This window comes from Chiroxiphia lanceolata, chromosome 11, assembly GCF_009829145.1.
Source record: "Chiroxiphia lanceolata isolate bChiLan1 chromosome 11, bChiLan1.pri, whole genome shotgun sequence".
NCBI classification, from domain to species: Eukaryota; Metazoa; Chordata; class Aves; order Passeriformes; family Pipridae; genus Chiroxiphia; species Chiroxiphia lanceolata.
This window is the reverse complement of record NC_045647.1, coordinates 7150908-7175205: the sequence shown is the minus strand read 5'-3', so window position 1 is coordinate 7175205 and position 24298 is coordinate 7150908. Positions and strand designations below refer to the sequence as shown.

The following is a 24298-nucleotide window of genomic DNA, read 5'->3' as shown; positions in this document are numbered from 1 at the left end:
AGTCACTGCAGAGGTATCTCCTATCCCTCAGGAGGCAAATGACCCTTCTGCACTTTGGGACACTTCCAGCCCTGTGATACTCCAGCCACATGATAACTCCGGGAGAAATTCTGCATCCCTGGAAGTGCTGAAGGCCAGGCTGGATGTGGCTTTGAGCAACCTGATCTAGTGGGTGGCATCCCTGCTCATGGCAGGGAGGGTAGGAAACAGATAATCCTTAAAGTTCCTTTCCAACCCAAACCATTCTATGATTCTATGAAATTCAGGGTGCTGCTCTTTACCAAGGGACAAATCCCAGCCCTGCAGTGTGGTTCTTGCATAGCCCAGAGAAGTCACACCCAGCTCTTGCACAGCCCAGAGAAGTCACACCCAGCTCTTGCACAGCCCGGAGAAGTCACACCTCGCTTTTGTCTCCTTAGTGGCTCATCTCACACATGAAAACCCATGGAAGGGCTGGTGAATGAGCTCTGCTGGACAGATTGCAGTGCCTGTCTGGCTCTGCTTACGGCTGCTCTTCATCTCCATGGTGATTAGAAACAGGCCTAAAGTGGCAAATCTGCTAAAAGGCCCAGCAATGCAGACCGAGGAGTGTAATGAGAAAACGAGTGTTCATACTGAGGAGCACTGTGACTTCTGCAAGAAATAGATGCTGGAAGAACCTAAAAGTGCATTAACCTGGGTAATGCATGAGATGTCAGTAGCTACTGATAGAGCTAATGGATTTCTATTTTCTCTTGAGCATCCCAAACTCCCTGATAGCACAGGAGCTCTTAAAGAGCACCTGAGGTATCAAAGAAGCACAAAGGTCTTCTGGAATATGTCACCACCAGGCTCAAAGTGGGTTTCAATCGCTGTCCATGACATGCTGTACTTATTAGACACCATATCTACCTGGTCAGGTGCCACCTGTCACTAAATACCTGTATTTCCACTCAAAACAACAGGAGCATGGGCCAGCTTGGGCTCCAGAAGCCACTGTCACGCCTGGACAGAAAACAGTGCAGAGAGCAGGTGGCACCACCTTGGGTCTGATCCTTCAACAGGACTCCCCAAACCCAACTGGTTCAGGTCCCCACAGCATGAAGGACCAGCAGAGCTAGTTCAGGACCATCTGCACTTGTCCACACACCATGTCCTGCGCCTCCTGGGAGGCACAAAAGGAGCCTCTAACATAAGGAAGGTGACAGAAAACAAGGCTGCTGCCTGATTTGCATGGTTGGATGGCACCAAATGAAACACAGTGCTGTGGAGTTTCAAGCGAAGGCTGAGGCTTGTAAAGACAAGAAAAAAAAACCCAAACCACCAAACAACTGGATTTTCTCTAATCAGACAGATAATATTTACAGCCTACGGGTAGTGCCAAAATATTTCAGGAAATGCCTAAGCCGGTCTGAATAAAAGCTCATGAAAACACAGTATTTAAGGACAGCAACTACAACAGTAAGAATGAAAGCTTTCCACCCTCTCCCAGCCTCCTTACACAATTTAAAATGATTGCCATAGCAATTATCAAGGCTAAGCTCATTTTGCAATCTCCTCTGCAAATTAAGTTCTGAGTTGAACACGTAAAAGACTAGCATAAAAACCAAAGGAATCATGTACACTGGAAGGAATAGAATCAATGCCTGCTCTGCACAGACAGCACGCTGAGGTCTAATCCATCCTGCTCAATTCCTGCATCGAGAGACTTGAGCTTTATTTGAGCTATTCCTTCCAACAAGGCACAAACATCATGCTTGAAAAACCCAAACCACAAAGCCTTTGGCCCATTTTTCAGAGTAATCTACCAGCTTTGACTGTCTGCCCCGGACTTACCGCAGAGCAATCCAGGAGGGCAGAACACAAGCACTGAGTCCCTGGGGAACACTTGGAGTCCCATAGTTTTTATCCCAATGAAACATAAGTAGATATGTCCGTATCTTTTCCCTTGCACAATCACAACAAATCCCACCCTGGAAGTATTTTGTTTCCCCTCTCTCAATTGCCAATTACATCTACAGATGCAGAAAACCACAGGTCCTTGCAAGGATCACATGTGTATTTTGCTCCATTGCTGCATTCAGACCAGATCTGTCTCTGCAAGTCTCTCTAGTGCACCCAGAAACAGCCACGTGCCTGCGCCTCTAGAAGAAAAATCAGGAAAACTATTTCCAAAGAACATATTAAAACAATTATTTTCTGGTAACTGGGTGGTGTCATCGTTACCTGCTCGGGCTTCAGGCCGGGCGGGACCCACGCGTACTCCTCCAAGGCACAGCCTGAGTCGTCGTCAGAAGTGGAATTCCTCTGGAAGTCAAACATGAGCTTCGTGACCGTCTTCTCCATCTCCAGAGGCATAACTGTTACGATGTGCTCTTCCTGGGAGCACTTACAGTGAAGGCAAATCTTCCTGCAAGAGGAGGGGAGAGGAAAAAAAGGAGATGCCTCAGTGAACTGCACTTGAAATAAGAAAGCAAAGCGATTCCTGCCAGTCGCTGGCCTGCAGAGACTAAACTCAACCCTTTCTTATGCTCAGGCATTTCCAAACGCAGGATTTGTCTCTTACAGGGAGGAAATAAAAGTCCATACTTGCTGTAACGACACTTGGCAATCCAGCTGAGTCAGACTGCCCAATGTTTTGGGAGATGCAATTGCTTGTCCCTTTACTGCACCACGAGGAGCATTTCCAGGGGCCAGCACAGGCAAGGGTCGTGCACCCGCCTGGTGCAGGTTGACATGCCAGCTATAATTGCAGAGTTGTTACTGAATTTAGGACAGCTGAACACTTCACTAATACGGAAAATGGTTGATTGACTGGGAAGCTGTGAATGACAAGTCCCTTTAGCATGCTGATAGCATAAATTTGCTTATTAAAGTAGCATAAAAATTGATTATAGTCTGAACATATGAAGCTAAATTAAATTAAGAGAGGCTACAAAAACCAGTCACACTACAATGGAATCTTAACCACCCTGCTCGGCAGCACTCCTGCAGCTCAGCAGAATAGGGAGGAAAGCACAAGAAATGAAAGAACAGCCCACAGGTTGCAATTTAACAGACATTAGATTAGTTCACTGCAGATATCACTTATTCTTAACACTTCTTTTAAGGGGCTGTTGTTCCTGCAGCTTGTGGTCTGTGAGATTTTCTTCACAGGCTTGAATCCGAGCATTTATCTGCAGGGCTGCAAGGACAACACAGAATCACAGAACGGTCTGGGTCAGAAGGGACCTTAGAGATCATCTAGATCCAACACTCCCTGCCACGGGCAGAGACACCTTCCACTACACCAGGGTGCTCAGAGCTCCATCCAGTCCGGCCTTGAACACTTACAAGGATGGGGCATCCACAAGTTCTATGGGCAACCTGTGCCAGGGCCTCACCACTCTCACAGTAAAGAATTTCTTCCTAATATCCAATCTAAACCTACTCTGTTTCGGTTTAAATCCATTCCCCCTTGTCCTATCACTACATGCTCTTGTAAAAAGTCCCTCTCCAGCCTTCCTGTAGGCCCCCTTCAAGTACTAAAAGGCTGATAAGGTACTAATAAGGTCACCCCAGCCTTCTCTTCTCAAGGCTGAACAATCCCAGTTGTCTCAGCCTCTCCTCATAGGACAGGTGTTCCATCCCTCTAATCATCACACCCCTTCACCAGGGTAACAGTGAAGGACAAACCTGGCTGAAAACATCCCCCGACAAAGAAAAAGAGGTTAAAGGGAATGCTGATAAATTGGCTTCTATTTCTGAAAACTCAATGCTCTTCCACAGGCTGGGTCAGTGGTGTCTATTTTAAAGCAACCACATAGGATTCTGAATTAATTTGCACTAATGAAGCGCCACTGACTTCTGAGGAATGAGATAAGATTTCACTTGGGTAGCAGAAGGGAGACATCTCAGAAATAATAAGGTACCACACAAAAAGCAAGGGAAAAATTAACGCTGCCATTGCAGGTTTCTCTGCTCTAAAGTAAAACAAAGGAATTCAGAGGGAAGCAACAGTTAAATCCAGGGGCTGGAATTTTCAAACACCTTTCCTTCTTTTTCACCACTGCGTACAAGCCAGCTAAGCATACCAGCACTCGGATCCAGCTTCAAGTCTAAATTTCCATTTGGCCATTACAGCACAAAAAATGCACTCCAGCAAAAGTCAAGAGGCTCCGTTAAGTCAAGCCAGGGAGATTTGCCAGATTTTCCCATTTCCTGCCTTTCATCAGATCTAAACCACACAGCGACCCCCACATACCCCAGTGTCTGGTTTGCATCCAGTCGGAGAGTCTTGGCATCGCCTCTGGCTGTTTCCTTAAAAAATAATCAAGGTACCATTTCATGTGAATACTTTAATTAATCAGCTACCGTGGAAGGGCGCTCTGCCTCAGCAAAGCCACTGCTCTCATTGCTGTTTCCATCTCATTTCACTATATGATTAAGAAGCAGCTCAATAGGCAACAAGATGTTAAGAATAATTCATATCTCCAGAGCCCCAGATTCGGCATTAGAGATAGTTATTCTAATGGAGTTTAGGACTTCTTAGCCAAATTTTAGCTTTCAGGACACCGATCACGAGCTCCAAAGGGGGACAAACCCAACAGTCCATGCTTGGATAGTGGCAATGCTGGGAGCATAAGCACTCCACAGCGGAAAAAGCCCGCGTGCAGGTTTCTGCCTTCTTCCCGTCTAGACACATCCTGTCCAGGAGATGAGAGATGGCAGGAGAGTATCAGAGGTCTTGGCTTTTAATAAACGAGATAAATCAGGACTTGAAATAACAGTGTCAAAAAGTGAATAGGTGAGATGTATGATCAAGTAGACCCCAGAGGTCATTCATTCCCACCACCATCCCACAGCTCACCCCACATTCAGCCAGGAGCTTCAGGACTGGGTCAGGAAACTGATTTACCCCACCCTCCCTCCTGCATCCCAGGCAAGGGGGTACTGCTGGTGAGTGGCTTCCCTGGTCAGAAAAACAAAGGATGAAAATGACACAGGTAGCCTGTCTACTCAGCAGTGATGTCCCCAAGCCAGGACAACTTTGCACCATTAAAACTCGATAATTTCCAGACATGGGGTTTCTGTCACCTCCCTGGGCAAACTGTACAAAATTCAAGAGCTTGCCTTTGAGATATTCAGTTACCTTCCTTTCCCCTCATTAAAAGCAGAAGATTAACAGCTTTAATTACAATTTTCTTTACATTAGGATATGTTGTTTCATGGGAACAATACCCAGCGTCCTAGGAGTGTCTTTCCACTTCTATGATCAGGTTTCCATGACTTCTTCACATATGTCTCACTTACTCAACTTTATTTTATCCTCTTCCAGCTCACTATAATTAAAAATAATTCCCTGTAGTAAAAATTTAATATAAAAATGTACATTTCAAATGTGAGATGAAATTGAAAAAACCCAGTATTTCCCCCCCACACTCACAGTGGAGCGGCACAAAGTGAGACGATGCACGTGTCAGCACCCAACCGCGCGTGCAGTGACCAGAGTGACAATGTGCTGTGGGTGCTGATACCACAGAGGAGAGCTGGTGGGTGTTGGAGAGGAGCAGAGCCTTGGCTGGCAGCCTGCCTGCTCCCATCAGCAACAGCTCCTTAGTTATTAACGCGGGACGAGCAACAGAGCCTGGAGATACTCGGTGTGCCACACACGTTACCACAGACAGGGCCCCGCAGCCCAGGTGGGGTGGCACCTCCTGCAAAGGGAAACCCATTAGCTTGGCTCTGGCCAGACACAAGCCTTACCTCACCACCACCAAAGCTTCAGCAATAGCAACTTCTGCTGCCTGTGCAACCTCACACAACTCGAGAAGAACGTGGGCAGGTGTTCTTTAAGCACAGATAAATTAACGCCAATCACTGTCTGGAAATCCCAGCTTCGTTCTTGTGCCTTTCCATCCCGCTCTCATCCCAGAGAAAGGTCTGCAAGCTTGTCTCAGGGAAGTGACTCAGAAAGATCTCCAACATCAGGGAGGACAAAAGGCTGGAGTTATGTCAGACGTGTTACTAAAAGCTGGGGACATCCTGAAGCATCACTTCATTCCAGGAGCTGAGAGCGGGTGAGGAGAAACCAATTAAGTTGTGTTTCCCAACGAAGCAAAGAGAGCTGACAGCACGACTGGCTTTAGGCATGGAGGGTAAATAAAGGAGCTGTTAAGCAGGAAAGAAGGGAGGAAAGAAGAGCAGGAGCCAGCCAACAGCCAGGCTGCTGCGGGAGGCACGGGCTGGGGAGCATCGGCAGGGCTGCTCGGCACGGAGCTGCACACAGAGCTGTCCTGTAGCGGGGCCAGGACGGCGGGAAGCAAATGGGGAGAAAAAGAACATTTCCTGGTGTCAGATTTAGCTGGAAAGGAGCCTGCCTTGAATTGACTTCACATGGTACAAAGCAGCAATGGCTCAAAAACAGACTGAAAAATTTCTTCTCCTCAAGGCCAGTGCTTCATGTGATGAAGTTACAAGATGGATGTGCTTTATTTTGCATTGGCTGCTTTTACATGCTGCTTTTGGCACAGTGGCCAGTCCTCTCTCAGAGGAGGCTCTAACCCCCATCCCCAGTCCTATCCCCACCCACACACTGGTGCAGGGGGACACTGCAAACAGATCCGCCATCAGGCCTTTTCTCTCTATGGATGAGAACAGGAAATCTGAAGCAAACAGGACCCAACACACCAATCAGAGAACCTGGCTCCCAAGTCCCTCTCACTTGGGATCCAGAAGCACACTTCCAGCCCGAGTCCACCCACATACAGCTCTATGTGAACCCAACTGACCCCTGAGGTCTCTGGGATGAGGCAGTCCCTTGTTGTGCACCGTGGTTAGCAAAGCACAGCCTCTGCCATCTCTGGAGTCTCCCACAACCCTTTCATCACAGCGATGGCACCAACAATAAGCTAAACCACGCTGAAAACACTAATGCTGTGCAAGAGGCTCTGGAGAGAGCGTGACCCCAGCTTTCTGAAGACAGATGAGGTCTCCCTGCTGTGAAAAACCTGCAGACTCCAAACTGGGAAAGCAGAAACAGAGCTAAAAAGCTGGGGAACTGGGATGGGGGACAGCCTGAAGCCAAGGCAAAGGGGGTCCTTGCAAACGGTGAGTAGCTCCAGCAAAAGAGCTGTGTAAGCTGACTTCTCCCAGCAAATAGCCTGCGTGTTTTGGGGTCTGGGCTGGCACGGGCAGGACAGAAATCCCCACGGTTGTGAGGGCAGCACACCCCTGCCTGTAGGAAAAGCTCCTTGCTGCAGGGCTCTTTTCTTCCAGCTTGGTGAGTGGGCATGCAGAATCTAGGGCAGCAAACAGCACCAAGGCAAAGCCTGTCCGGGTTGGGACCCGCAGATATTCTGAGGAAGGGCAGTGCAAGAGCTCAACCCCTTCCTGACAACAGCAAGAATGAAGGCAGAGTTTAAAATTGTGGCAGAAATGTTAAAATTCCTCTCGGACAAAGAAGGAGCTCGGTAAACAGCCCTTATCACCCACCAGCCCTGCTTATCTCTGCTTCTCACTTGTTTCTTCTGGGATGGAAATAAATGGGCTGTATCAGGGAGCAGCTCAGTCTCCAGACAAAGCAAGAAGCAAGAATGCCACGGCCTTGCCGGGCCATGCAATGCTTCTGCTGTGCTCCCTAAGATAGGATTTGCATGCATTTGTGCACACATTAACATGCAAGATCTGGAATCCCTCAAAAAGCAATTGTCAGTTCAGGCTAGGATGGGGTGTGTAAATGCAGACGGGCAATTCCCTTCCCATTTGGCTTAAGACACACAGCAGTCTGATTTCTTTCCAGCCTCGTGCCATCATTCTGATTGCAATGAGGCTTTTGGGTCAGCCAGTCAGTAAATCAAAAATCACAAGATTTCTCGGAAAAGGGAGAGGCTGAGGATTTGGGGCAGCTCATGTGACCCCTGAGTCTCCTAACAAGGGCGTCTTAATATCCCTGCCTGTTACCTCCTCCCCTCATTTGAGAGCTAATGAGGCATCTTCCCATTCCGAGTGAGCTTCAGCTACACAGACCCATTTCTCCAGACCCCACAGGCAGGGCAAACATTTACCTAAATGGAAAAATTAACATAGTCCTTCATTGCCACAGGCAGAACCCAGCAGCTCTTCTTCAATACAGGCACCGCTCTCCAATTCCACAGACTGGGAAGCTGAGGTGTGGAGCAGCCACAGGGAGGTGTGGAGCAGCCACAGGCAGCACCCAGCCATGGCTTCCCCATCAAATCCCTGAATGTGAGCTCCATCAGAGGAGCCTTTGAGCTTTTGTGTTCAAAACAGAGTTTGGGCTGAATTTCTGACTCTTTCTCCAACATCTGTAACACTGTATTTTGAACCAAATTCTCCCAGCAGCCCCCAGCATCTGCTGCCCATGGCCACAGGTCCCACAGACCTCACTGACAAAGCAGAGTCTCTCTGGACAAAAAAATTTCTGCAGCTTCCCAGCTCTTCCAGTCACTTCAGCTGAAAAAAACCCCAACTATCAGTGGGAATGAACTGCAAAGACTTTGTGCTGCCTGGGCTGAAAAGGAAGCTTAGCAAAAGCTTTTACTCACCCAGCTGGGGTGCAGGAGGAGGAGTGAATTAGACACAGGCACCTACAGTAGCAGCAATTCAAAGTCTGAGGACAAGGTGCCCTTGGTGGCCTGCAAGGACAGCCAAGGGAGGCCAACACTGACTTGACACAACATGCTGTGGGAACAGCTGGCTTGAAAGATCAACATCAGGTAGCAGCAACAGAGCAGGCAGAACAGCAATGCCAGGAAACCAAGAAAGAGAAAAATAATCCAGCTATCAAACTGGTTGCATCCTACAGATGGAAGTCCCCCACACACCTATGGCCATAGGGAAGCACATATAGCCACCCATCTCCGTAAAGATCCACAGTAGGTGGGGAAAACTGAGAGGATGGAGGAGTTGCAAGTCAGATTCTTCTCCACCTTCCCTATCCATCTTCTCTACCCACTCAATTTGTCAAGGCAACCCAACTTTCCAGTGTTGTTTTATTTTTAGTTCCTCCTTGACCTCTGCAGTGCCAACAGCAGCAGTTGGGAAGGCATCCAGGATGACACTGAAGCTTTTATGACAAACCTCATTTCCACTCTTGGAAAAATTCTCCCCTATGGATGTTGTCCATGCTTGGTCTCAGGCTGGAGACTAATTTTATTTTAAAAACTCATTCTTTACCATTGCAAAAGCTATTGCTTAATTAAGAAAAAGAAAAAAAGAACCATCCCCAGTATTGCCAGATGCAGCCAAATCAGAGCAAAAGCAGTCTCTGAGAATTTTCCAGTTGCTCTGCCTTCATGGTCTATCAGGTCCATCCATGTGAGAAACGAGTGGAACGTCTGCCCATGGGTCCCCACTGCCCTGTCACCAAACCACTGCTTTCCCACGGCACAGCCTAGGGCAGCCTCCAGGCTTCTTCCAATTCTGTGGTCTGAGGCACCACATGGCAGTCAACAACCATCAGCACACCAGAGGAGACCAAGAAATTAGGACAGAACACTACACAATACACAAAACCCCAAATTCCTCATCTAGCCTGCCTTGGAGCCCTCTTAGGCAAACAAGGAACCACAGAACCACAGCCCCAAACTATGGCCAGATCTCACAGCAACACCCCAGCATGAATTCAAACATGACCAACCTTTCCAACCTGTGGCTAATTCACAGGGAGGGATCTGGGTGCATCACGGGGTGTTCTGGGGAGTCCAGGGGCACCTCAGTGCTCTGCACTGAACACTGGTCCCTGCTTGGGCTCCAGTTTCTCCTCACGAGCTGGGTAAGAGCCCCAGAGTGTTTAAACACCCTCCTGACCTGAACCACACTCCCAGGCTGCTCCCATGAGCTGCAACCCCTGACACGAACCATGAAAATTCTGATGCATAAAGATGAGATGGTTAAATTAATGGATATTAATAACTCAGCAGCTCTCAGAAGAACTCTCTACTTGGAGCTCTCAGGACGTTTTGCAGAAGATTCTATTTTTTTTCATAATAGAGACTAGACAGACGTGGGCAAAGTGCTACACACCCATGTGAGCTGCAAATCAAGCAAGTGGGAAAAAGAAAAGAGGCAAAAGAAGCTGCAGTGAGCCCCAGCCTGTTGCCCAGCCATGCTACCAGGAGCAAAGGCATCCAACAGGCTGCTCTGTCACATCCAACTCGACAGAGGCAGCCTGCCAGCACACAGGCTTACCACTACTCTCAGCATATTTATATTAGGGGGGGTTTTTTCCCCCTTAAAGGTCCAGCTCTTAGCATACAGAAACAATAACAACCACATATTTTTCCCCAGTCATGGAGAAATGCAAACCACTAGTTTCCAAGCTGAAGAGAAGAACAGGCTCAATAACAGTGGTAGCAAACCCTGAACCTGGTGGGCAAACAATGCTGAAAACAATCTCGTGATTTGGAAAGGCAGAAGAAGGTACAGAATGGGCAGATCCAGGAGAAGGGTTTGGTGTCCCCCATGGCAGGACAACCCCAACTCCAAGAACCCTAGAGAGCAATGGGGTCCCTGGCTGATGGGGATGGGTAAGGGGAGGTAGCGGGGGAATAGGCACAGCAGGACCCTGCCAAACTCTCTCTCTGGGCTCCACATCCAAGAGCCAATGTGGGTCTGTGTGACAAAGCCCTGTCCTACCCCAAGGGTTATCTTGTCAGATTTTACTTATACCATTGGGTGGCTTTTCTGCCTACCAAGATGCAGAGATGGGGGTTCTTTCTGCTTTGTTCTTAACTAAACGAAGAAAATTCTCTCCAAGCCTGAGGTTCTAGCAAGATTTGGGCTCTCCCCCTGGATCCAAACCCACCTCTCTATTGAGAAGTCCGTCTCTGTTCAGCATGTGGATCCTCACTGTCTTCTCAAGTTTGCATAACCCTGGGCTCTCCACAGGCAGTATTTATCTTCCTGCCCCTCTCTTTCCCCCATCCCATTCCAGGCTTGTAGCCCATCTATCCAGATGGGCTAAGCTAAGCGGGTTCCCAGCGACCTGCCCCGGGGCTGTATGTGCTATTTTAAGGGCCTTCATCAGTTTGTATTTGCAGCATGACAAGCAAAAACCATGGGAAGCTGTAAACACGCTGCAATCCCAGCTTCTCCCGGGCACTATGTCCTAAAGGAAAAAAACTGGCTGGATAGGCGAAATGCTCAGAAGCAGGATGAGCTAGGCTAAAAATTGTCATTATTTCAAAAGTTAAGGCTTAGACAGCGTCCCTTGAGACAGGCAATATTGACCTGCTTGTGAAAGCAAACACTGCCAGCCTGATCCGTGCCTGTGCTGGCTAAGCCTGAGCCAGGCTGCCAACAGCAAGTGCGCAAGGCTGGGTCATTCTGCTAAGCTGAGTCTGGCTGTCAGAAAACACACAACGAGAGGAGATTAAAACACGAAATCAAAATATAATCTTGTTAGCTGCAGACAGTTTTACTTCACAAATCTTTATCACAGGCTCAAGCTGGCACACTCATAAACACAACGCAGCGATGCGAGACGTGTAAGTGCTCCCACAGTAGGCGAAATAATCACTGAATGGAAATAAGTCAGATAAGTTACAAGATAAGAGAGCTAAAACTGAAAGGATGACACTGCATCTAGTGAGAATAATTATTTTGGCATTTTTCTGTCCAGCGCTAATCCTCAACGGCTTGAAAAGATTCAATCCGTGTTCAGCAACGCCAAGCAATCATGACTAGAAAACAAAGAGTAACTGGATTAAAATCTTTCTACGGTCACAGGTCACGTCTGTGTCACATCTGCTTAAAATGTTCCTTCAAGGGACAAGGAAAATAAGGAAATTGGACTTGAAAAGATTGCACTGCAAAATGTAACCCCCAGGTTGCAGTTCTAGGTTGGTTTATAGTTCGGCATTCTGGCATGAACAAGGAAGGGCGCAGACAGATTATTACTTTAAAACTTTCCATCCTGAGGAAGGCAAACCCACCACAATAAACATCTGAACAGCAACGTCCTCATTCACAGCCCCAGCCTGCATACAGTCTGCTCAAAAAATATGCATCGAACACAGGCTTCCAGGAGCTGCATTTACCAGAGCAATACAATTAACACTGAGAGGAGGATTTTTATTTGCTATTAGAGCCAGCTGAGCCTTCCTGATTATTTTTAAAACACAAAGTCCATTGCAGCGGCATTGGCACTTCTCCCTGACGTCCTGCAGCTGCAGAAATGCAATTTAACAATTAACCTTTTACATCGGTAAACACAGAGAACAGCAAAGGCTGGAGAAACAGCGCAGCCCCTCACAGCTCACCACCACCAGCACACCGAGCAAAGTTAGCACGCAGCTGCGTGCATCCATGGAATGCTGCTTATTCCTTCTCCTCCTTCGTTCTACTTTCTATCCCTCCTAAATACCCACGAGAACTTTGAAGTCGCTGGCTAAAGGCAGTTTTCCTTACCTGTTCCCACTGACAATGACAGTGCAGGGGGAGAGAATCCGTCGGGTTTCCGAGCTGTCCTAGCTGTGCCCGTTTGGCTCTGGGCTGGTGGGCTGCTCCCAGGACCAGTGGGAGCACCGCAGTGCCATAAAGCATCCCGAGCTCCCCGGCACAGCCCACCGCCAGCGCGCGGCAGACGGGGTTTTGTCGGAGCCTTTCAGAGGAGGCACGAACCGACCACGGCACGTCTCCAGAGGAAACCTGCCGTGGAAAAACGTGCCATTCCTGCCCCGCGCGTCTTAAGCTTTTGCTTCAATTGCCTCGCTCTGAAATCCAGCTCCGGAGGGTGCCCCCCTCTCTGCTCCCAATCCAAATGAATCCAGCAGCTCCCCCCCTCCAGCCTGCCTTTCACTAAATGACCCTTGGAGGTGGCAAGAGGATGTCCAATTTGCTCGCCGAGCGCAAGGCATTAACGAGGAGCGATGCAGCCCGTGGAGAATAATTGGCGGCGCGGGAGCCGCGCGGGGCTCTGCTGTTGCATTGCTCTCCTCTCCTGCATGTTAATGAGCAATGATGTCAGCAAGCCAAAGTCACCGCATCCCACCCGGACCGCGCGCCGCGGCCCCGGCCACCCGCCCGTTTATTTACATGGAAATCAGCCCGCTCTTCCAAATCAATAAATCCTGTAGGCTGCTTAGGCAAAGGGACAGGGGAAAAAAAAAACCTCAACAATCCTCCTCACTGGCTTGCGTGTGCGTGTTTCAAAGAGTTGGCTCCGCACCAACAGCCCAAATTGAATGGTGTGAAGACACTAATTATCTTTTCCCCAACTATCATCTCATTTGATGCTGACCGAACCTCGACTTGCTGTCAAACTTCAGGTACCGTTTCTTAGGTACGCGGGCCATTAACGCAATGATCTGCTGGCTCCGAGCAACGTATCATTTTTCTCCTGGCTTTCAGTGCCCTCTTAATTATTTTCTGCAGTCGTTTGCTATGATTCCCTACTGGTTTTTAGACGCAGCATGTTTGTGCACCAGCAGGGCTAAATATCCTGGGAAATACGAGTTATTAGCGTGGCATTTTGGTCACTGCATATTTTAATACATTTTCTTTCATACGGCCGCGACAGATGAACGATTCACACCTTTTATGTGTGTCTCAGGTGAATACTGCGAGCCCCAGGAATACACTACCTCAACAGGAATGCTGAAGCCTCTTTCCCCTGTGTTTCCCTCCCCTTAGAAAAGAAAATGCAGGGAAGGAGCTACGCTGCCAAATCTCTTCTGCTGCTCTTAAAGCCCATTGCTTGGGAATTTGGTGGTCACAAATGACTCTCTAATTCAAGTCAACTGGATGAGAGTGTACTTCTCAGCTTTTGTATTTGCAAAAAGTGAGTGATATTCAAAATCCTAGTTTCTGTAGACCCAAAAAAACCCACTGAAAGCAAATAAAACTTGCCCAACGCACAGTGCTTCTTGGTGAGGAATCCATCTGGTCCAGATAGCTGGGGTTGCAAACTGCAGATTGAGATGGAGACCGAAATGCAGATGGAGCTCTGGGTGGTGGTCCCAGACAAGAGGCTGTGAACTGCCAACCTTGGGATAACAAAGGGCATGAAGATGTCAGCTAGGGCTGACAAGGGCTGGGGATGCCAACCAGGTGAATGGACACTAAGAGACACAGGAGCCAGGAATTGCCAGTTTTTTGGATAACTCCAGATTTCAGAGCCCTTGATTTTGGCAATATTAGCTATGGTTACAGAACACAGAAGGATGCAGAAACTACAGCTGTGAGTCTTTCTGAAGCCTCAAATGCCTTAAATATTATTTCTCAGGCTCATAAATTAGGTTTCATTACATGGAATTACACCAAAAATCTCAGGGGCGAGATCTTCAGCTGGGACAAAAAAGCCCAGCTCCCACTCAGAGCCTCCCCAAATTACTCAGCCAAGTGGGACAAACCAAGAATGTACAGAGATCTGAACTGGCTCAGAGAACTTCAGGCAAAAGAAAATATTCAGGGGCATTGATTAAATATTTGAGCACTTACAGTTCCTTTTATTATTATTAGTTTTTTCCCCTCTTTTTTCCCCCCCCATTTAAATTAAATCTGCAGCTGCAAGTCCAAGAGCTGAGCACTGACCCTGTTACTGCATCCAGCCAGGTCAGACCTTCCTTTCATGGAGAAAAGGCTTCTGCTGGAGATGGCTGCAAGGCCAAGGATGGTCTCCTCCAACTCCTCAGAGCAACAGAACTTGTAGGAAAAATCCCCCCATATCCTTTAGCTTCCTAAACTGGCTCATTTTGCCCATTCCAGCTTGAACTGGCACTGCAGGCAGGCTGTCAGCTTGCCTCTCTATGGTTAACATGCCATGGCCCCAAGATGATTTATTTTTCCTCTTAAACTCAGAACATGTTAATTACAATACAAAGGAAATGAAACAAAACTGAATTGGGCAAAAGCAAATAAAGAAGCCTGCTTATAAAACAGTAATGCTGAACAGAAAAGCTGTAGAGCAGAAATTACCCTTGTTCCCTGGAAATGTATTGCTAAAAGTACGCAGCAGTGACTAAGGGCTGCAACTGGCACAAGAACTGCTCCATACAGCAGGTCCTGTAGGCACTAATTTTCACTGAACACATGAGTAAAATGTCTTTATCTGCATTATCTTTCAAGGAGCAAAGGCCCTTTAGCTACAAACACTTCGGAGCAAAGTGTCTCTTAGTGCTCCAAGTGCTGTTGGAGCAGGACCACCACCCGGCCTCGCACTTGGGGAAAGGTTGGCAGGGCACGAGCCTGAGTGTTCGACCCCATTTCTTGTACAACATGCTCTGTGTAACAACCTCCAGCAGCTTCCATCACTCCACACCAGCCTGACATGATCCCACCCCAGGGATCATGCGGCACACCCGCAGTGTCATCCCCACACAGCCAAGCATCCTAACGCTGAGTTCTGCTCGGCTTTCTTGGCCAACTGATCACCCCAAGAAAGGGATCACACCAGCAACTGCAAACTTTTAAGTTGATCCACAAAGATAAAATGGGAGTGAGAATCATGAGCTGAAGTAAAAGACTAGCAAGACCAATGCTTATAACACCTCAGCTGCATGAACAGTTGTGAGCAGAAGAGCTTTGTGTCTCCAAACAGCATGTATGATCGTCATTACTCCTGGCAGACTTCTTGTTTCCTATACTTCCAAATCTAAATATCCACAAAATCCAACAAACAGGCTCTTCTGAGACAAGAAATCAGATTAGAAGCTGCCACGTTTGGACACACAACTGTCTTAGGGAAATGGAAATGAGCCCTTCCTGCTTTGAAAGCTGCTGGTTCATTGGCAATTGCTCCATTATACTGTTACCTACTGCAAGGCTTGTGAAAAGGTCATGTGTTGGAATAGCTCCAGAAGGCACACAAGATTTCTTGACGGATTCTGCACATTATGCAGGTGGAATGGGTGTTTCATTAAGCAACAAGGAGAATACTGAGCTGGTGGAGCACATTATCAAAGGTCACGTGAAGGACTCGCACCATTACAAGGACGGATGCTGACAACTGCCAGCAACGAAGTGAATGACCTAGAGTAAAAAGCTACTGAAATAAAGAAAGATCAGGAGCAGAAAGCCCCTGCTTCAGTGCAGAGGTGTCAGCTCTGCTTGTAAATGTAGCACCATCTTTCTTCCCTTTGTTGCTAGTTTTAATGAGAAAGAGCCAAACCCAGTCAACTTTAAACTTTCTGCCATTTGCACAACTCATCCCTACAGATAATTTAACAAATTATTGTAAGAGCCCACATTTCATAAATGCTGCATTTTATAACCTTGGTGTATTGATTGTCTGTCAATCAATAGGGCTCCATGTGACAGTGTTGACTCTCCTGATGACAATGGGTTGCACAGCACGGCCACACACGGCGACAGTAGACTGGTGCCCTCAAGGTCACCGGGCTACTAACCTGATGAATGTCAGATCAAGTTGCCTTTCTGAATTATTTAGTGAACATCCTCTGCTGCAGCATGCCAGGGCACTGCACAGCACTGCTACCTTGGACTGTCACAGAGGCTCCAGCTTCTGCCGCCCTAAAATGCTGCCCATGGGGACGAAGACTGTCCCCTGCACTGCACACACCACCAGCCTGCCTGGGATGAGAGGGATGGCAGGTCCCCCTCCCCACACTGAGCCCGTCCTAGCTCACAGCAACAGGCACAATAACAGATTACTTTCCCATTGCTCTTTCTGACCACAGAAATGCAGAATTGGATACCCACAGTGGGTTTTTTTCCCCTCCATTCCCACACTCACCCCTGTAATTTGCAGAGCCAGAGCTCCCGTCCCAGTGCCAGGACAGGATGAGCCCAATGTGGTCGCTGCGCACAAGGCGGTGATAAGCAGAAGAATGAGAGCCTGGACAAAGCACAGCTTTGCAAACACTGGATGGGAAAGGCAAGAGGACTGCAAAAAGCTCTTAGTAAGCAGGGAAGGGAGATGACCCTACGTGGCAGGGTACAGCCCCACTCCTCCCAGCCAAATACCTGGCTCTTCAGGAGACACATAGGGATATGCCCAAGGTATGGGAAAAGCTCCTTGGAGAACTCGAGTTATGAAATACAGGTCATGACTTTAAATGAGGTTGAGGTCTCTTTTTTCTTTATTCTCTTTGAGCAAGGCAGCAGACTCTCCCCACATCTTTCAGTGCCAGAAGCAGGGGTGTCTTATCTCAAAGAAAAATGGGATGAAGGGAGGGGCAGAGAGACCAACATCAGATGCAGATCATTAATCCCAAAACTTGGCCTCCTCCACTTTTCCTCAGGGCTGCCATTTGTACCTTCATGTGGCTGCTGCCTGAGACCGACCAAAACAGTCCTGCTCCTCCTGCTGTCACTGCTGCTGCCTTCCACTCATTTTTGGCAGAGCCATGGGTAGAGATCTGTGCTGTCAGTTTGCAAGGAGGAATTTAGTTTTTAAAACACCACCGAGCCCAGCAGCAGCTGACGCAGAAGGGAAGTACAGCCTATACGCACTGCGGCTGATTTCAGAGGCAATTTTCTGTATTTCCTACCAATTCCCCCAGCAAGACAGGCCTGGCCCTGGCTGGCACCCTCCAGTGCACAGCCAGAGCTGGACAATGAGGCTGTGGCTGTGAGCTGAGCCTGTGCCGCCCATGTCCTCTGGAAGCCCTGAACCACACAAACACAGGGATGATGCCTCAGAAGACCCAGTGCACTGCGCTGATGCTCCTGAGCATCACTGCCTTGCACCCCCATCCCCTCCACGTCAAGGCACCCCAAAAGGATCCTCACCCACCGACTGTCTCTAATCAAGGGCTACATGCCCTGGCGTGACACACAGAGCACACCAACAATGGCATTTCATCAATCGCTGTATCTCTTTCTCTCTCATTTTTTTTTAATCACCTTAATGCAAGAAGCTTTACAGAGCTTAACACGGTAAGGCTTTCATAGCCTCCAGCTTCAACTCGACACTACTACGTTTTTTACTTTTATATGTTGAAATCACATTTGTAACCGAATGTGAAAAACAACCCGGCTGTTCCTGTGGTTTTCTTCCCTTTGCTAGCCTGATAGCCTTCTCATCTGAAGACTTTTTAATAGTGTCCTTTAATGATGTCTACAAAAGCCTCATTAAAGCACTATCATAATTTAAGCTAAATAAACTCAACACAGTTATTTTTGTAATCACATATTTTTCTTGGGGCCTTTCCACAAAGTGCTCACTGAAAATATGTTACAAAAGAAACGCATAAATCTTCAGCTTATCTGGTGGTATGTTTTCCAAAGATCTAAACCTTTGATCAGCAACGAATTAATTTTCCATTTACACAAAATAGAAGATGTATTTCCAGGATAACCAACTAACCCTGCAAGTCTGCATTGACATGTGCCTTGGCAGCAGCTCAGGACTCCCTTGCTGCCGCCCTTCTTGCTGCCTGACACTGTCAGGGTTGCTGTCACATCAGATGATTTTTATTTTATTTTTTGGCTTCAAACCTGTCTAACAGGGTGTTTCGGGTCAGTGGTTATGTCCTAAGGATTTCTTGTCTTCAGTCACTGAGCTCCCCTCTGCACTAGCCATGCGCTGCCTGGTCCCACCACCAAAGATGTGCATTCCCCAAGACCAGGGGCCTCAACCATCTCTGTGCTCAGAGGCAAGTAACACAAGTCTGGTTTTTACCTCCTTAAACCAGACTGTGTGAATCTCTTTCCTGGCTGCCAGCAGGATTTTTCCTGCTTCCCTTGCCCTGGTCAACACCATGTGAGACCCAGCACCCAGTCGGGTGCCACAGGCAGGCCCTGGGGCTGCACAAACCTCCAGCCAAACTCCCCTGAAACCACCGAAGGTTTGAGGTGGCCTTGTTTCTACTCCCACCCAGGAGACACAGCTGCCTGCCCTTTGCCAGCTAAGGAAAAAGACCTGTTTGCTGCTTTCACCCAAACTGTGTTAAATGCACAGGTAGGTGGTAAATCCAGCACATTTTTGGATCCAGCCAATTCTCTTGTAACCTGTCAAGGAGGAAATCCTGCACTTTGGGTCACAAACAAAAAGGGGCTTTCATAATGTCTTCAAGCCTTTTTCAAGTCTTCAATTTCCCAGTGTATCTGCAGACACAGGGGGATCAGACACGGTCAGGAATGCACCTGGCTCTTCACCTCCCAACTACTAAGTGGGAAGAAAGATGCCCAAACAGGTTTTTGTATCAAGAAGTAGACCTGGATGACAGTAGATAGACTGGCATGTGTTGTTTTGGTCCACCCCAAACTCTACCCATTACAAGACTTCTACAATCAGGCTAACCTTAAAAAAAGCCCCAAAACATAAAAAACTCAATAAAATTATGAAGAGTGACATCTCAATTTAAGCTTAGGTGGTCTCCCAGCTCCAGCTCTCTTAGGACCATGGCCCAGTGCTCATCCTGGAATGCACAGAGAGGGTCATCCTGTCCTAAGCAATGGCAAGGTTCCCAGCCTGGCTGTGTCACTGGTTGAAGCTGGATGGAGCTCCAGTGTCCCCCAGACAGCCTGACACTACACACACATGACAAGAGATGTTTGCTATTCTTCCCTTTGTTTTAATTAGTAAGAACAACTTGTTTTCGTGGCTTGACATTTGTTCATACTAAGGAATAAATTGCTTCCTTGAATGATATGCTGAGATTACAACGGGCTTTCTGTGTTTGTGTTGGTTTTAGTAGCTCATAACAAACCATGAAATTCATTACTCTTGCCACAAGCACCCACGAGATGTGCCAACCAGGGTGTGATTTATACACAGCTCAACTCATGGAAATTAAAAGGTTTTAATGTTGCCTGTAAGAAGTCCAGGGTTTGAAATTTTATACAGAAAAAAAAGAATCCTAGATGCAAACTACTGTATTGTTTTATCTGCCTAAGGACTGAACATTAAAGTTAGGTTAAAATAATTCACTAAATATTAAGTGTATAATTTAGACAGCCTTTTTAGTTATAAGCCTTCTGGCCTGCAAGTTACTTCATTCTCATCTGTTTTTAACTGCTTGGAAGCTATTAAAAGGAAAATATTTAACATCAAAACTTCTCTGTTATAATCTAATTCGTCGAAAGCATTCTCACTGAAAGGAATCACCAGAGAACAGCCTGTGCCTCACCACCCTTAATGGGAATAGGCTGTCAGTCATACTCCAGTCCCATTCCTCCATGCCGTGTCAAGCCTTGTACATCAAACCCAATATACAAATCGCCAGCTCCATCAAGATCATTAGAGCCGCTCAGCCCGTCAGGGAAAGGTCAGCGCATCGCTGGCTGATGGCTGCCTGCTCCAAACACAGCATCAATCACATCCCTCATCAAAGGCGGCCACGCCAGCGGGAACGTGCAGCTGGAAACCTGCATCCCTTTCTCCTGTAACCTGTCATCCTCTAAACCTGCTTCTCTTGTTGTAAAACACGGCCAGGCTTTTATCTTATCGTCATCTACGGGGAGATGCAACTATACAGCTGGCTCTAGGAACAGGGGGGATCAGGACCTGCAGGGAGGGATTAAGATCATATCAGGAGAGGGTTGGCCAGAAGCCTGGTCCCTGACTCCAGCACGGGCTCCCTCCTCCACAGGGTCCCAGACTGTCCCGACTCCCTGGGATGGGTCCAATGCAGGCAGTATCACAAAGCATCCCTCCTCACTGTGCCAGACCCAGATCTACACGCCTGGTAACAGTCCTAGGCAAGGGTCAAAGCCATCCTTGTAAGGACGCTTGCTTCCATCATAGCCACACCAAGGCATGACTTGCAGATGTCCCCAGCCAGGGGACTTTACGGGTGCCCCACACTTGCAGACAGACTAGAATCACTGTGCCAGGCTACTGCTCCCTTCCACCAGCCAGAGCCTCAGCCATGGCACTCCCAGCTTGTACAACTCCACAAGGGCATTCTGCCCACAGCTCAAGCACCACAGGGGGTGGACAAACCCAACTGTTGGCAATTAACAGGCATTACTGAATGCTGTGGCTCCCACCAGCCACTGCTCAGTAAATGTGCTGAAAACACAAGCCATTTCTTCCTCTTTTTTCCCTGCCATGCTGTGCTGCATGCAGCATTATCTTCAAAGGGCGAAGCAAACATGTTTGCTAAACATAAGCAGACTAAATACATCAGCCTTTTTTAGAAGCAATTATTGCTGCTAGAGACTTAGTGAGTCTCATTGTTTCGTGGCTCAGGAAGAATTTTGCCGGCTGCTTTGGAGTGGGCTGTTCTCCAAAGCAAGCGCCCTGTGACAGGGTGTAACCCCTCCCCAGGGAAATAAAAACCAGGTGGGCATCCAAAGGAGCCATGCTTTCTTTCTGCTGAGCATTTAACTCATAGTGTCTCCTCGCAACAAAAGAACAGCAGGTTGGGGGTCAGCTTGGCTGCTGCCAGCAGGCGCACCAAAGGCAGGTCAGCCAGGCTCCTGAGGCAGAGAGGTGAGGAAAACAGTGGACAGGTTAAAGCTGGGAACCTTCCAGTGACATGCCCAGACTGGAGGGGATTGCTTTGACCAGTAGTTAGACTGGTTACACTGGTACAGAGCAAAAAACAAAATACAGAGGAAAAAAGGCAACAATGTAAGTGCTGGGAATCGTCCTCTTCCCTCCATCCCAAACAAGTTGGGATGCTCCAGATCGGGGTGGCTCACCTGGCTGAGATCTTTAGAAATATGGAGTTTCAGAGTCAGGGCAACATCTCCCCTTTCCATGGCCTTAATTCAGGGCAAGCAGCTCAACCCCCACAATTCCTTCTCTGTACAAGCTGTGACCATTCCCCTGAGGGAACGCAGAGCGGGAGCACCATCCGGGCTCCTTGTGGTACTAAGCACTTCAGACGTATCTCAAAAAGATGAGCAACCATGGATTGCCAACCCGACAGATGGGGGAAGGAGAAGGGAAGCTCACGGTACCGGCGAGACTATTGTAATTAGCGTAATAAACAGCAATCGCAGCTCAACAGCTGCCTTCCCCTCCCTGAGTGCCTGCTGCACACACCAGCACAAACCATGGCCAAGGATTTGACACTTGCTGTACTCTGAACATCTCTGCCGTGACAAAAGTTTTGACTTTGATAGTTTTCATTCCACGTAAGACACAGAGCAGAGCACTCATCTGCTTTCCCAGCCTCCACCTCCACCTGAGCAAGCAGCACCATGTGCTTACAGAAGGGACATGAAATTCGGTTTAGTTTTGATGTCAACTATGATTTTGCATGTGACTTTGAACAAAACCTTGTCTCCTCTACGCTAAGGCAAACCTGCCATACTCAACTTTCTGAAGCCTCAGAGATGAGCCGTTCTACAGAAAATGGCAAAACATGACAAAAATCTTTTACGGGGGGAATTTACAACCATCCTTCTTGGATGGGTATGTGTCCAATGTTGTTCTCTGAAGCATCTCTAAGCTAACTTCCCTTGAAACACAACAAAGTCAGCAGTGAGCATATAGCACAGAAAAATTGTATGCAGCTATAACTGTGTTCCTCCATCACCCTCACCCCCAGACACCAGTTTTACAGGCTAGATCAACATCCCCAGTCAGCACAGGGGTTGCAAAGCTGCTGATGTGACAGGCTACAGGACCTAAACTGCAAAAATATGCTGTGGCTTAGATCCAGACTAATTCTGAATCATTTCTGGTGCTCACGCTCCAGGAGGGAATGCTCTTCTCGCTTCCTTCCTGCTATCCCTCAGTCTAACAGAGGTGGTCAAGGGAAGAAGTCAGATCCTCAGGGTATCTGCATATTTTGGCAGTAGTTAAGAATTCAGTTCCCAGTGATTTTTAGTGGGTGTTAGACACTCAGAAAGTGTCTGCTGTGAAGATGTTTGGAGGTGTGAGCTCCAAGCTCTTCAAGCAAGTGACTGTTTCCTGCAGTGCTTAAGAAAATGCGAGCATGAAGACAACAAATAAGGACGAGCTTGGAGAGCAGTAAATGTTTATGTCAAGGAAACTTAACCCCTCATGAAAGTAAGAAGCCCAGGCTGGGTGGAGAGCTCAGGAGTAACTGCAAACAGGAGGCTGAATGTTTCCTGAATGACCAGTTAGGCAGCCGAAAAGTCAGCGGCAAGTTAACCAAAGCAATCTACGTGAAGTGCTACAAGGCATCGCTTCATGCAAAGTGAAAAACAAGACAGACCAGAGACTGAGGCGCAGTGAGAAGCCCTCTGTGCTGCACACCTGGCACAAACCACACCGATGTCGTGACTGCCATGGGGATCAGCCGCCTCCTTTCTCATGCAAAGGATGGGGGAAACATATTAGAGAGCAAAGAGCACGGTACAGTCAAACCTTTCACTTGCTGCTCTGCTGTGCGGTGCCAGTGGAAATTAATGGGGGTTTCAAGTACATAAATGGATTGCGGAGACATCCGCAGCGAGTCTATTAGCTAATTAGTCAAGATTAGCATTTATTTTATCCAACAGGCACTCAGGTAAAGGAGGTAGTTCTCTCTCTGTACATGTCCCTTTTACGCTTGTCAAGAAGTAGGACAAAGCAGTCTCCTGGTGACAGTAATACCAAGAGGAACTCAGTCTCCCCCAAGGGAGATGCCCGTGGGCACAGCCTGAGCTGGGCATGTCACTTGCTGTGGCTGGACAGGGCCAGCATCTCAGACCTTCAGCCTCAAAGCCCATATATGGCAGACCTGTGCAACCAAGCTGCTTTTGGTATGAGCCTGAGACCAGTCTTGGGCTTATGGTACTGGTCTAGAACGAGGTATCCTAAAATCTGATACATGACCCTGTGTCATCTCACAGGAATATTCAATCCATCAGGCTCCTACTGCTTCAGATCTCCCACACCTTGCCACAATCCTTTATCTGAGAATGCAACGGTCAGCAAATAAACACATTTCAACCATTTAAGTACCTTCACTTATAAACTGAAAGTGTTTCTTACATTTGTTATCACCAGAGTAATTTGATACTTTCTATGCTGTTAATGAAGAAAGCATTAATACCATTTTATAATCAGTTCTAATCTTCCTGGCATCGTTTCACGCCCTTGGATAACTCACTCTGTAACTCAGTACCTACAGCTCATACTGGAGGAGGCCCCCAGTCCCAGCCGGTTTCCAGAGCCCTGAGAACTCAATCTCTGCTAATCCCAGCCCTTTACAGCAACTCAGACCAGAGCAATCTAAAAAGGAGACACATGAAGTCACTTAGGCTTATCTCTCTAATTGCCTGCCTGTGAACCAGTGGTTCGGTGTCAGCCACTCGCGCTCACGTCAGACAGGGCAGCCGGAAAAATCACACCTAAAATATTTACTGGGAGCATTGTGAGAACTGTAAGGGAAACTACTGAAATCCTGCTTACTGCTGCAACTCCAAATGCAATGCCAGCTACGAGGGACTCATCGGGTAACAAAGCCAGCGTTCATGCCTTTCCCCTGCTGCAGCCCTTTCCAGGTCT

General features: G+C 47.8%; 1 protein-coding gene across 6 annotated transcripts in view; it reads right to left on the bottom strand.

Annotated features, from left to right (window-relative positions):
- PRICKLE2 (prickle planar cell polarity protein 2) overlaps positions 1-24298 on the bottom strand; it is a 104849-nt gene that overhangs the window by 29801 nt on the left and 50750 nt on the right. For 3 of the 6 annotated variants that reach the window (XM_032699124.1, XM_032699129.1, XM_032699127.1), the window contains one exon: positions 2206-2389. In XM_032699124.1, the coding sequence (XP_032555015.1) occupies positions 2206-2389 (184 nt within the window). Of the gene's footprint in view, positions 1-2205; positions 2390-5055; positions 5060-6552; positions 6559-12390; positions 12915-13227; positions 13237-24298 lie in introns of those variants that run through there. The other 3 variants (XM_032699128.1, XM_032699126.1, XM_032699125.1) reach the window with 3 other exon arrangements.